We start from the raw sequence: 12103 nt of genomic DNA on the forward strand, positions 1-12103 counted from the left end.
TGTTTGAAGAATGTGGATATAAATGCTGCCATAAATAAAAAAATAAATAAATACATAAAATCTCCTTGCATCTGAGGTGACAAGAGGCAGAAGGCCACAATTCTTTTAGAAGCAAAACAACTATAAGTTGGATCTTCTTTGTTTATTCTGAGTACTACAATAAAGAAGATTTGCTTAAAAACTGAGAGTCTACTGGTGACGCTTCTGCTTGGGGTTGGTTTATGCTGCCTTTTTACGCTACACTATTCTTTGCCTACAACTGTACAACTGGAAACAGGATACTGGGCTGGATGGACCACTGGTCTTACCCAGTATTGCTATTCTTATGTTCTTATGTAAAAGAAAAAAAGATGATCTCTTTTCTTATTGGACTAACAATTGTGACTAGCTTTCACAGGTTTGAACCGGCTTCCTCAGGACAGGACAATATGAGCAGAACATGACAAATATCAGAATAGCGAATGATACATACTGGTAGCAGGTGTTCTCCGAGGACAGCAGGCTGATTGTTCTCACGACTGGGTTGACATCCACGGCAGCACCCACCAACCAGAACAAAACTTCGCGGGCGGTCCCGCACGCAGGGCACGCCCACCACGCATGCGTGGCCGTCTTCCCGCCTGTGCACGACCGTTCCCGCTCAGTTGAATGACAAGCAAAGGAATGAATAAAACGCAACTCCAAAGGGGAGGAGGGAGGGTAGGTGAGAACAATCAGCCTGCTGTCCTCGGAGAACACCTGCTACAGGTATGTATCATTTGCTTTCTCCGAGGACAAGCAGGCTGCTTGTTCTCACGACTGGGGTATCCCTAGCTCTCAGGCTCACTCAAAACAAGAACCCAGGTCAATTGAACCTCGCAACGGCGAGGGTATAACAGAAATTGACCTACAAAGAACAACTAACTGAGAGTGCAGCCTGACCAGAATAAATTCGGGTCCTGGAGGGTGGAGTTGGATTCAAACCCCAAACAGATTCTGCAGCACTGACTGCCCGAACCGACTGTCACGTCGGGTATCCTGCTGGAGGCAGTAATGTGATGTGAATGTGTGGACAGATGATCACGTCGCAGCCTTGCAAATCTCTTCAATAGTGGTTAACTTCAAGTGGGCCACTGACGCTGCCATGGCTCTAACACTATGAGCCGTGACAAGACCCTCGAGAGCCAGCCCAGCCTGGGCGTAAGTGAAGGAAATGCAATCTGCTAGCCAATTGGAGATGGTGCGTTTCCCGACAGCGACCCCTTTCCTATTGGGGTCGAAAGAAATAAACAATTGGGCGGACTGTCTGTGGGGCTGTGTCCGCTCCAGATAGAAGGCCAACGTTCGCTTGCAGTCCAATGTGTGCAACTGACGTTCAGCAGGGCGGGTATGTGGTCTGGGAAAGTATATTGGCAAGACAATTGACTGGTTAAGATGGAACTCCGACACCACCTTTGGCAGGAACGTAGGGTGGGTGCGGAGTACTACTCTGTTATGATGAAATTTGGTATAAGGAGCATGAGCTACCAGGGCTTGCAGCTCACTGACTCTACGAGCTGAAGTAACTGCCACCAAGAAAATGACCTTCCAGGTCAAGTACTTCAGATGGCAGGAATTCAGTGGCTCAAAAGGAGGTTTCATCAGCTGGGTGAGGACGACGTTGAGATCCCATGACACTGCAGGAGGCTTGACAGGAGACTTTGACAAAAGCAAGCCTCTCATGAATCGAACTAAAGGCTCTTCAGAGATGGCTTTACCCTCTACATGATGATGATAAGCACTAATCGCACTAAGGTGATTCCTTACTGAGTTGGTCTTGAGGCCAGACTCTGATAAGTGCAGAAGGTATTCAAGCAGGTTCTGTGCAGGACAAGAGCGAGGTTCTAGGGCCTTGCTCTCATACCAAATGACAAACCTCCTCCACTTAAAAAGTAACTCTTTTTAGTGGAATCCTTTCTAGAGGCAAGCAAGACGCGGGAGACACCCTCAGACAGACCCAACGAAGCAAAGTCTACGCCCTCAACATCCAGGCCGTGAGAGCCAGAGACTGAAGGTTGGGGTGCAGAAGCGCTCCGTCGTTCTGCGAAATGAAAGTCGGAAAACACTCCAATCTCCACGGTTCTTCGGAGGACAACTCCAGAAGTAGAGGGAACCAGATCTGACGGGGCCAAAAAGGCGCTATCAGAATCATGGTGCCGTGGTCTTGCTTGAGCTTCAGCAAGGTCTTCCCCACCAAAGGTATGGGAGGATAAGCATACAGGAGGCCGTTCCCCCAATGGAGGAGAAAGGCATCCGATGCCAGTCTGCCGTGTGCCTGCAGTCTGGAACAGAACAGAGGCAGCTTGTAGCTGGTCTGAGAGGCGAAAAGGTCCACCGAGGGAGTGCCCCACTCTCGGAAGATCTTGCGTACCACTCTGGAATGGAGCGACCACTCGTGCGGTTGCATGACTCTGCTCAGTCAGTCGGCCAGACTGTTGTTTACGCCTGCCAGGTATGTGGCTTGGAGAAGCATGCCGAACTGGCAAGCCCAACGTCACATCCCAATGGCTTCCTGACACAGGGGGCGAGATCCGGTGCCCCCCTGCTTATTGATGTAATACATTGCAACCTGATTGTCTGTCCGAATTTGGATGATTTGGTATGGTATTATTCATATCACCCCTCTCCTCAAGTCACTTCACTGGCTTCCGATCAGATACCGAATACAGTTCAAGCTTCTCCTACTCACCTACAAATGCACTCGATCTGCAGCCCCTCCTTACCTCTCTACCCTCATCTACCCTTACGTCCCTACCCGTAACCTCCGCTCTCAAGACAAATCCCTCCTTTCAGTACCCTTCTCCACCACCGCCAACTCTAGGCTTCGCCCTTTCTGCCTCGACTCACCCCATGCTTGGAACAAACTCCCTGAGCCCATACGCCGGGCCCCCTCCCTACCCATCTTCAAATCATTGCTCAAAGCCCACCTCTTCAATGTCGCCTTCGGCACCTAATCACTTCATCTCTTCTCAGGAAATCTCATCTACCCCAACTTGACATTTCGTCTTTTAGATTGTAAGCTCTTCTGAGCAGGGACAGTCCTTATTCGTTAATTTGTACAGCGCTGCGTAACCCTTGTAGCGCTCTAGAAATGTTAAGTAGTAGTAGTAGTGATTTGGTAGGACAGCCGATCTCTGAAGGCCTTCAGCGCGTTCCAGACCGCTCGTAGCTCCAGGAGGTTGATCTGAAGATCTTGTTCCTGGAGGGACCACAGACCCTGGGTGTGGAGTCCATCGACATGAACTCCCCACCCCAGGTGACATGCATCCGTCATCAGCACTTTCGTGGGCTGCGGAATTTGGAATGGACGTCCCAGGGTCAAATTGGTCCGAATGGTCCACCAGTGCAGCGAATTGCGGCAACTGATGGACAGACGGATGACATCCTCTAGATTCCCGGTAGCTTGACATCACTGGGAAGCTAGCGTCCATTGAGCAGGTCTCATGTGGAGGCGAGCCATGGGAGTCACATGAACCGTGGAGGCCATATGACCCAGGACTCTCAACATCTGCCGAGTTGTGACCTGCTGAGACGCTCTGTCTGAGAGGCAAGGGACAGAAGGTTCTGCGCCCTTGCTTCGGAAAGGAAGGCCTGAGCCGTCTGAGAATTCAGCAGCGCTCCTATGAATTCCAGAGATTGTACTGGCTGGAGATGGGACTTCGGGTAATTTATCACAAACCCCAGCAGCTCCAGAAGGTGGATAGTACACTGCATGGACCGAAGAGCTCCTGCCTCTGAGGTGCTCTTGACCAGCCAATCGTCAAGATATGGGAACACATGCACTCCCAGCATGTGTAGATACGCTGCAACCACCACGAGACACTTCGTGAACACCCGTGGTGCAGAGGCGAGCCCAAAGGGCAGCACACAATACTGAAAGTGCCGTGTCCCCAGACGGAATCGGAGATACTGTCTGTGAGCTGGCAGTATCGGGATGCGAGTGTAAGCGTCCTTTAAATCCAGGGAACATAGCCAATCGTCTTTCTGAATCATTGGTAGAAGGGTGCCTAAGGAAAGCATCCTGAACTTCTCTTTGACCAGGTATTTGTTCAGGCCTCTCAGGTCTAGGATGGGGTGCATCCCCCCTGTTTTCTTTTCCACAAGGAAGTACCTGGAATAGAATCCCTGCCCTTCCTGCCCGGGTGGCACGGGCTCGACCGCATTGGCGCTGAGAAGGGCGGAGAGTTCCTCTGCAAGTACCTGCTTGTGATGGGAGCTGAAGGATTGGACTCCCGGTGGGCACTTTGGTGGAGTGGAGGCCAAATTCAGGGTGTATCCGCACCGCACTATTTGGAGAACCCACTGGTCGGAGGTTATCAGAGGCCACCTTTGGTGAAAAACTTTCAACCTCCCCCCGACCGGCAGGTCGTCCGGTACGGACACTTTGATGGCGGCTATGTTCCCATGGATCCAGTCAAAAGCCCGTCCCCGGCTTTTGCTGTGGAGGCGCAAGGGGCTGCTTAGGCGCACGCTGTTGACGGGAACGAGCGCACTGGGGCTGTCCCTGTGCCTGAGGAGGCCTTCGGGCCGGCTGGGCGTAGGGCGCAGCCTGCCGGGCCCGGGAAAAACGTCCACCTGCAGAGGTGGATGCTGAAGGCGCCCGGTGGGAGAGCTTGTCGAGAGCGGTTTCCTGCTGGTGCAGTTGGTCCACTAACTGCTCGACCTTCTTGCCGAAAATGTTATCCCCCGGCAAGGGACATCCGCCAGTCGCTGCTAGGTGCGGTTGTCCAGGTCAGAGGCACGCAGCCAGGACAGCCTGCGCATCACTATACCTTGGGCCGCAGCTCGAGATGCCACATCACAGGTGTCATAGATACCCCTGGACAGGAACTTTCTGCACGCCTTCAGCTGCCTGACCACCTCCTGAAAAGGCCTGGACTGCTCCGGTGGGAGCTTATCGATCAGGTCCGCCAGTTGCCTCACATTGCTCCGCATGTGAATGCTCGTGTAGAGCTGGTATGACTGGATGCGGGTCACGAGCATGGAAGACTGGTAGGCCTTCCTCCCAAACGAGTCCAGAGTGCGAGGCTCCTGCCCCGGGGGCGCCGAGGCGGTATCCCTCGAACTCCGTGCTCTCTTGAGAGCAGAGTCCACGACCGCCGAGTCATGAGGCAATTGAGGCCGCATCAACTCTGGGTCAGAGTGGATCCTGTATTGGGACTCCGCTTTCTTGGGGATGGTGGGATTAGATAATGGCTTCAGCCAGTTCCGAAGCAGTGTCTCTTTGAGGACATTGTGCAACGGTACCGTGGAAGACTCTCTAGGTGGTGATGGATAGTCGAGGACGTCGAGCATCTCAGCCCTCGGCTCATCCACGGTGACCACGGGAAAGGGAATGCAAATAGAAATGTCCCTGACGAAGAACGCAAATGAGAGGCTCTCAGGGGGCGAGAGCTTCCTCTCTGGTGAAGGAGTGGGGTCGGAGGGAAGGCCCACAGACTCCTCTGAGGAGAAATATCTGGGGTCCTCCTCCTCCCCCCATGAGGCCTCTTCCTCGGTGTCGGACATGAGCTCTTGCAGCTCAGACCTCAACCGGGCCCGTCTCGACTGCGAGGAACCACGTCCTCGGTGATGGCGTCGAGCGGTGGACTCCCGCGCTGGCGGGGATGAAGCTCCCTCCATCGACGGGGACTCCACCTGCGTGGCGGTCAACACCGGTGCCGCAAGCGGCATCGGAGGCCTCGGCATCGGGCTAGAGCATACCGGCACCTCTATCAACGGCGCCGGGGGCACAAGCACCCCCGGTGCCGGCAGAGCTTGGCGCATCAGTCCTTCCAGAATCCCCGGAAGGATGGCTCGGAGGCACTCGTCCAGGCCCGCTGTCAGGAAAGGCAGGGGGGCCGGTGTGGGTGTCGGTTCCGGAAGCTGCTCGGGTCCAGGAGACGGTACCGAAGCACCCGCGGACTGACGCAGCAACACCTCTAACCGAGGGGGAACGCTCCTCTCGGCACTGCCGCTTCCTGGGCGTCGAGTCCTCCCTCGAGGTGCCGGAGCTGGCAGTCCCGTGAGCCGTGGGCGACCGATGACGGTGCTTCTTGGTTTTCTTTCAATGCCCGTCATCGGCGCTCGGCGGTAGAGACGAAGAGGAGGTAGAACCCCCCCGGCCTCGAGGAATCGGATCCGACAGGATTCGGTCCCGATGGCCCTGGGTAGAGGGAGTGGCCGGGGCCGACTGCCCGCACGGCCGCTCACCCCCGCCGTCACCGGCAGGTCGGCGGTACCTGTACTCCTGGGGTCGGTGCCAGAGTCGGCGCCGATTACGTCGACATTGGTACCGGTACCGAAGACCCAGCCGTCGACACAGATGCCGTCTACGTCGAGGGGCCAGCGCAAGTTCCGAAAAGACGGTCCCGAAGAACTTGCCTCGCCACCTGTGTCCGCTTCCATAAGCCGAGACACAAGGTGCACGTCTTGGTATTATGCTCCGGCCTGAGGCACTGGAGGCACCAAGCGTGGGTATCAGTTTGCGAGATCTGCCGACCGCACCGACCACACTTCTTGAATCCGCTCGGGACCTTCGAGAACATCGACAGAAAAATTGCGTCGGCGAAGTCAAAGTCGTCGATGGTGGCGGTGAAAAGCACACCCGAAAAAGAAAATGACAACGAAGCACCCTCGCGGCTAAAAACGACGAGGACACTTCCTTTTTTTTTTTTTAAACAATTGAAAAGAAAAGAAATACGAGAACGCGTACATAGAAGGAAAAATCGCGGCTAGGCCACGATCTGGTTTCCGGAGCTGACAGAGAGAGAGACGATAACACGTCTCTCTCCAGCGCGGAATAGAAAAAAACTGAGCGGGAATGGTCGCGCACGGGCGGGAAGACGGCCTCGCATGCGCGGTAGGCGTGCCCTGCGTGCGGGACCGCCCGCAAAGTTTTCTTCCGGTTGGTGGGGGCTGCCGTGGACGTCAACCCAGTCGTGAGAACAAGCAGCCTGCTTGTCCTCAGAGAAATATAAGTACAACAATAAAAGCATTTCAATGACGTCTTAAAGAGAAAGGTTGGGGGGGGGGGGGGTGAGAAACAAGAAAAGGTGGAGTTGAGTGATCAGAAGTATAATTTTATGGTTTATAATGCAATAGGAAACCCAGATCTCTGTTAAGTATTGCCTTATTGGTGTCAAAATATTTTATCATCTTAACTTCAAAGGTCTCACTTTCCTGAATTGTTTAAAATTTTCCTCTTACTATTACTACTTATCACTTCTATAGCGCTACAAGGCATACGCAGCGCTGTATACCATACATGAAAAGATAGTCCCTACTCAAAGAGCTCACAATCTAAACAGGACAGGCAAACAGACAGAACTAAGACGAGTGGAGGAGTGGCCTAGTGGTTAGGGTGGTGGACTTTGGTCCTGGGGAACTGAGGAACTGAGTTCGATTCCCGGCACAGGCAGCTCCTTGTGACTCTGGCCAAGTCACTTAACCCTCCATTGCCCCATGTAAGCCGCATTGAGCCTGCCATGAGTGGGAAAGCGTAGGGTACAAATGTAACAATCAGTAAGGGAATTAAAGAGGTGGGGATAAAAGGGTACAGGGCAAGTGAGTAGTGGTTAGGAGTCAAAAGCAGCGTTAAAGAGGTGGGCTTTTAGCCTGGATTTGAAAATGGCCAAAGACGTGGCTAGACGTACAGGCTCGGGAAGTCTATTCCAGGTGTGAGGTGCAGCAAGATAAAAGGAACGGAGTCTGGAATTAGCAGTAGAGGAGAAGGGATAAGAGAGATTTATCCACAGAACGGAGTACCCGAGGGGGGGGGGGGCGTAGGGAAAGACAAGAATGGAGAGGTACTGGGAAGTGGTAGAGTGAATGCACTTATAGGTCAGTAAAAGAAGTTTGAATTGAATGCAGAAACGGATAGGGAGCAAGTGAAGTGACTTGAGGAGACGGCTAATGTGGGCATAGCGACTCTGGTGGAAAATGATTCATGCAGCAGAGTTTTGGACTGATTGAAGAGGAGAAAGATGGCTAAGTGGGAGGCCAGTGAGAAGCAGGTTGCAATAATCAAGGCGAGAGGTGATAAGAGTGTGGATAAGGGTTCTGGTAGAGTGCTCAGAGAGGGACGGATTTTGCTGATGTTATAGAGAAAGAAAGGTTTTGGCAATCTGCTGAATGTGAGCAGAGAAGGAGAGAGAGGAGTCAAAGATGACCCCAAGGTTACGAGCTGATGAGACAGGGAGAATGAGAGTGCCATCCACAGAAATAGAGAAAGGGGAGAGAGGAGAGGTGGGTTTAGGGGGAAAGATGAGAAGCTCAGTTTTGGCCATGTTAAGTTTCAGATGACGTTGAGACATCCAGGCAGTGATATCAGATAGGCAGATATCAGATGCTAGTTGAGATTTCGGGGGTAGAGAGTTAGATCTGGCAGTCGTCAGCGTACAGATGGTATTGAAAGCCATGGGATGATATCAGAGAGCCAAGGGAAGAAGTGTAGATGGAGAACAGGAGAGGACCGAGAACAGAACCCTGAGGTACACTGATTGGTAGTGGGATAGAAGTGGATCCACCAGAGTGTACACTAAAGGTGCGAAGCGAGAAGAAGGAGGAGAACCAGGAAAGAACAGAGCCCTGGAATCCAAGTGAAGACAACGTATCAAGGAGTAAGCTGTGATCAACAGTGTCAAAAGCAGCGGATAGATCGAGAAGGATGAGGATAGAATAGAGACCTTTGGATTTGGCCAGTAACAGGTCGTTGGAAACTTTTGTAAGTGCATTTTCAGTTGAATGAAGAGGGCGAAAGCTAGATTGGAGTGGGTCAAGAACAGCTTGAGATGAAAGAAAGTCAAGACAGTGGCGGTGAACGGCACACATTCAAGTATCTTAGAGAGGAAGGGGAGGAGCGAGATGAGTCGATAGTTGGAAGGAGAGGTAGGGTCAAGTGAAGGCTTCTTAAGGAGTGGTGTGACCACGGCATGTTTGAAGGCATCAGGAACGGTCGCAGTGGAAAGTAAAAGATTGAGGATATGACAGATAAAAGGGGTTAGAGTAGGAGAGATGGTGTTAAGAAGGTGGGTAGGAATGGGATCCGAGGAACAGGTAGTTCATTTTGAGGAGGAGAGAAGATGTGTTGTTTCCTCATCAGTGATTTCGGGAAAGGAGGAAAAGGACGGAGGGGATGGGGAGTTAGGGGAACGAACAAGGGGAGGGAGAGGTGGGGATGGCTTGGTTGAGATTTCGAGGTTTATCTTCTGAACCTTGTCGTGAAAGAACTCAGCTAGGGTCTGAGGAGATAGTGAGGGGGGAGTAAGAGATGGAGGCACCTTGAGGAGAGAGTTCAGTGTGGCGAAGAGAAGTCGAGGGTTTGAGCTGAGAGAATTAGTCAGCTGGATGTAATAGTCCTGTTTGGCAAGCAAAAGAGCAGATTGGAAGGAGGTCAGCATGAACTTGAAGTTTATGAAGTCAGCAAGGGCTCGAGATTTCAGCCAGAGGCATTCGGCAGAGCGGGCACAGGAACGTAGGTAGCGGATTTTAGAGGTCAGCCAAGGTGAGCTGGTCCTTAAAAATGTTCTCCCACAAAGAGGTCACTTTGGTTTCCCTTGTGGTGTGTGGTGTGGTGCCTGTGTGAGTTGATTTTTGTCTTCAGCACCCAGCCTATTTCCACAATATAGCAACCTTATTCACATTTTCTGCACTGAACTGTATATATCTTTGCTGGAGAACTTACTCTAATAAGAAGACAGGGAAAGTCAAATTTGGTTTCACTAACGGACCTGGAGAGTGCAGCCAGTTCATGATGGCACTGAGTTTGAAGTTTAGAAGAGTCACAGTAAAACAAAAAGAAAAAAGGTGTGTTCTACATGTTTATATGCCAGGAATGTGGGCTTCCACAGAATTACTCCAGAAGAGAGACACTTACTTGAGCCTCTGATACGTCAGTGGTCAGCCTCGGGCTGGATGCAGATTTTGGAAGTCCAACCTCTTTCCCCTTTGAGTCTTCTGCTGCAGTAATAGCAGTACTGAGAGCTCCATAGCTACCTGTCTTGCGCAAAGATGTACGCCACGCTGAAGGGGCAGTATTTGGCTTTTCTTCCTCCTTGGATATGGGAACCTACAGTTCACATATTATAAAGGTTAAACTTTGATTTAATATTACCTAATCATTTTTAATTGCTGTCCCAGAAACTTTGCCCAAAGCAATTTACATAATTGAACAAAACAATGGGGAACCACATACAGAATCCACCTAGTGTAGTCTTCATTACTATACTACTACTAATAATCATTTCTATAGAGCTACTAGATGTATGTAGCACTGTACACATTATATGCAGGTACTTTCTCTGTCCCTAGAGGGGACAGAGAAATTAAATCTACAAGGATGCTAGGATGATTTCCCTCAAAGCTGCTATGGCCTACAACCCCAGTGCTACTCATTAATTTGACGCATCAGACCAAAATCAATGGATCAATAGGGAAAAAAAAATCAGAGACAGGCCAGGGAGTTTAGTAGGAAAGAGATCAGAGAGAAAAAACAAAGAACATGTAGTATGAAGGAAAAGATTTGTGATTTTTATTGCAGTTTATTTTACTGATGCTTAAGATAAGACAAACCTTTCTGTTGTACAAACAGTGAGAGAAACAGCACCTTTTTGCAACTTTTAGACAGCAGTCTGTTTTACTTTCGAGCCTATTGTCTCTCAGCAGCCCTGTTGGAAATATTTGTATCTTTTCTCCCAAGAAAGTAACTAAGGTGGTTTGACACAAATACAATCTAAGTAGAGCTTTCTTGACTTGAAGAAATACAAATGAAACCAGGAGGGTGGCTCGAAAAGCCACCTCATCCTGAGAATTCCCAAAAAGTGCTCTAACATTCAAGCTACCTGAGGATAACTCTGCAGCTACCAGGCCTTAAGTCTTTCTCTTCAAAGCAGAAGCAGCAGGCAGAAAGTAAAGTTTCTGTATTGTATAAGTGGCAGCCCAGTTTCTGGATATTTGAAAACCTTTAAAAATGTGTAAAATCTCTCTCAAGGGGAGCTAAGTTTAACAGATGGAAAATTTAAACGTCTTAAGTTCAAAGTTCTAGCTCCATTTCCAGGTTTTCCAATTTACGATGAACAATATTAGCTCCTTGCAGCAGTTTACATTTTCCCTTCTTTACTTGGGATAAAGAAATTTCACACCCTTTAAGTTGATGCTACTGGTGGGTCAGTCAAGACTGGACCATCTCAATCGATGAAGCATTAGCCACTGACTTGGTGACAAAGTAAGACAAATCTTATGCAGAGACTTCATAGCTGCCAATATGGACTCCAGCGTAACCTTTGGTGGCTGTAGAGCGTGTCAGGATCAGGTCAGCTACCTTCCAACTCTCCCACAGCCAAGTCAGGTGGTACCTCTTCCCTAGGCAGGCTCAATACAATGGCTTCCAAAGTACCTGGGCGACCCAGTTCTACAGAAGAACTCCCCCCAGCACGCCGGGAGGTTGCCCCTCCAAAACCGCTCCAAAAACACTACTACTACTTAGCATTTCTATAGCGCTGCCAGGGTTACGCAGTGCTGTACAAGTTTAAACATGGGGAAGGACGGCTCTAGCAGCTGTTCCTCCTGGCATATTCATCATGCCCAGAATCTGTGAAGGATTTCATGGCCTAAGCGATGTTTCGCCTTCCAAAACGGGACTCCTCTTCATACCAGCAACAGATATGCCCAAGCTGCTGGAGTAACGAATGCCCTCATCACAGCTTGGCAAAGTGCTGGAGATACAGAGGATAAGAAGGTTACTCCCCTGATTTTCCTCTCTCTCTTTGGCATTCAAAAAAGCAAGGAAAATGAGCATAAAACAAACAGGGTTCCAGAGCTCAGCAGAACGCCTCTACCAGATCAGCATCTTGGACACACCTCCTCACTTCTCTGGCCCACCCCTTCTGACACAACTTCCTGTTTCAGAAGAGCCCAGCTGGGTAAGAGGGAAAGGCCCATGCAGGCCGAAGGCAGCCTTTGAGCAAGGCTGCTGCTAGCTTACAGGACCGAACACTTCTGTTTAGAAAGTTATATCGGGGGGGGGGGGGGGGGGGGGGGGGGGATGCAGGGAGGGAGAGCCCACGAGCAGGTCCAGGGAGGGACAGCAAGGGCTGCGGGGGGGGGG

At 50.8% G+C, this 12103-nt stretch overlaps 1 protein-coding gene across 1 annotated transcript in view; it reads right to left on the reverse strand.

Annotated features, from left to right (window-relative positions):
- The window catches only part of LOC115468956 (protein phosphatase 1 regulatory subunit 12A-like), a 489777-nt gene that overhangs the window by 243779 nt on the left and 233895 nt on the right, over positions 1–12103 (reverse strand). Inside the window, 1 exon segment of the mRNA XM_030201143.1 lies at positions 9875–10066. Within this exon segment, the coding sequence (XP_030057003.1) occupies positions 9875–10066 (192 nt within the window).

The sequence above is a fragment of the Microcaecilia unicolor genome, chromosome 4 (genome assembly GCF_901765095.1).
Source record: "Microcaecilia unicolor chromosome 4, aMicUni1.1, whole genome shotgun sequence".
In the NCBI taxonomy this organism is placed as follows: Eukaryota; Metazoa; Chordata; class Amphibia; order Gymnophiona; family Siphonopidae; genus Microcaecilia; species Microcaecilia unicolor.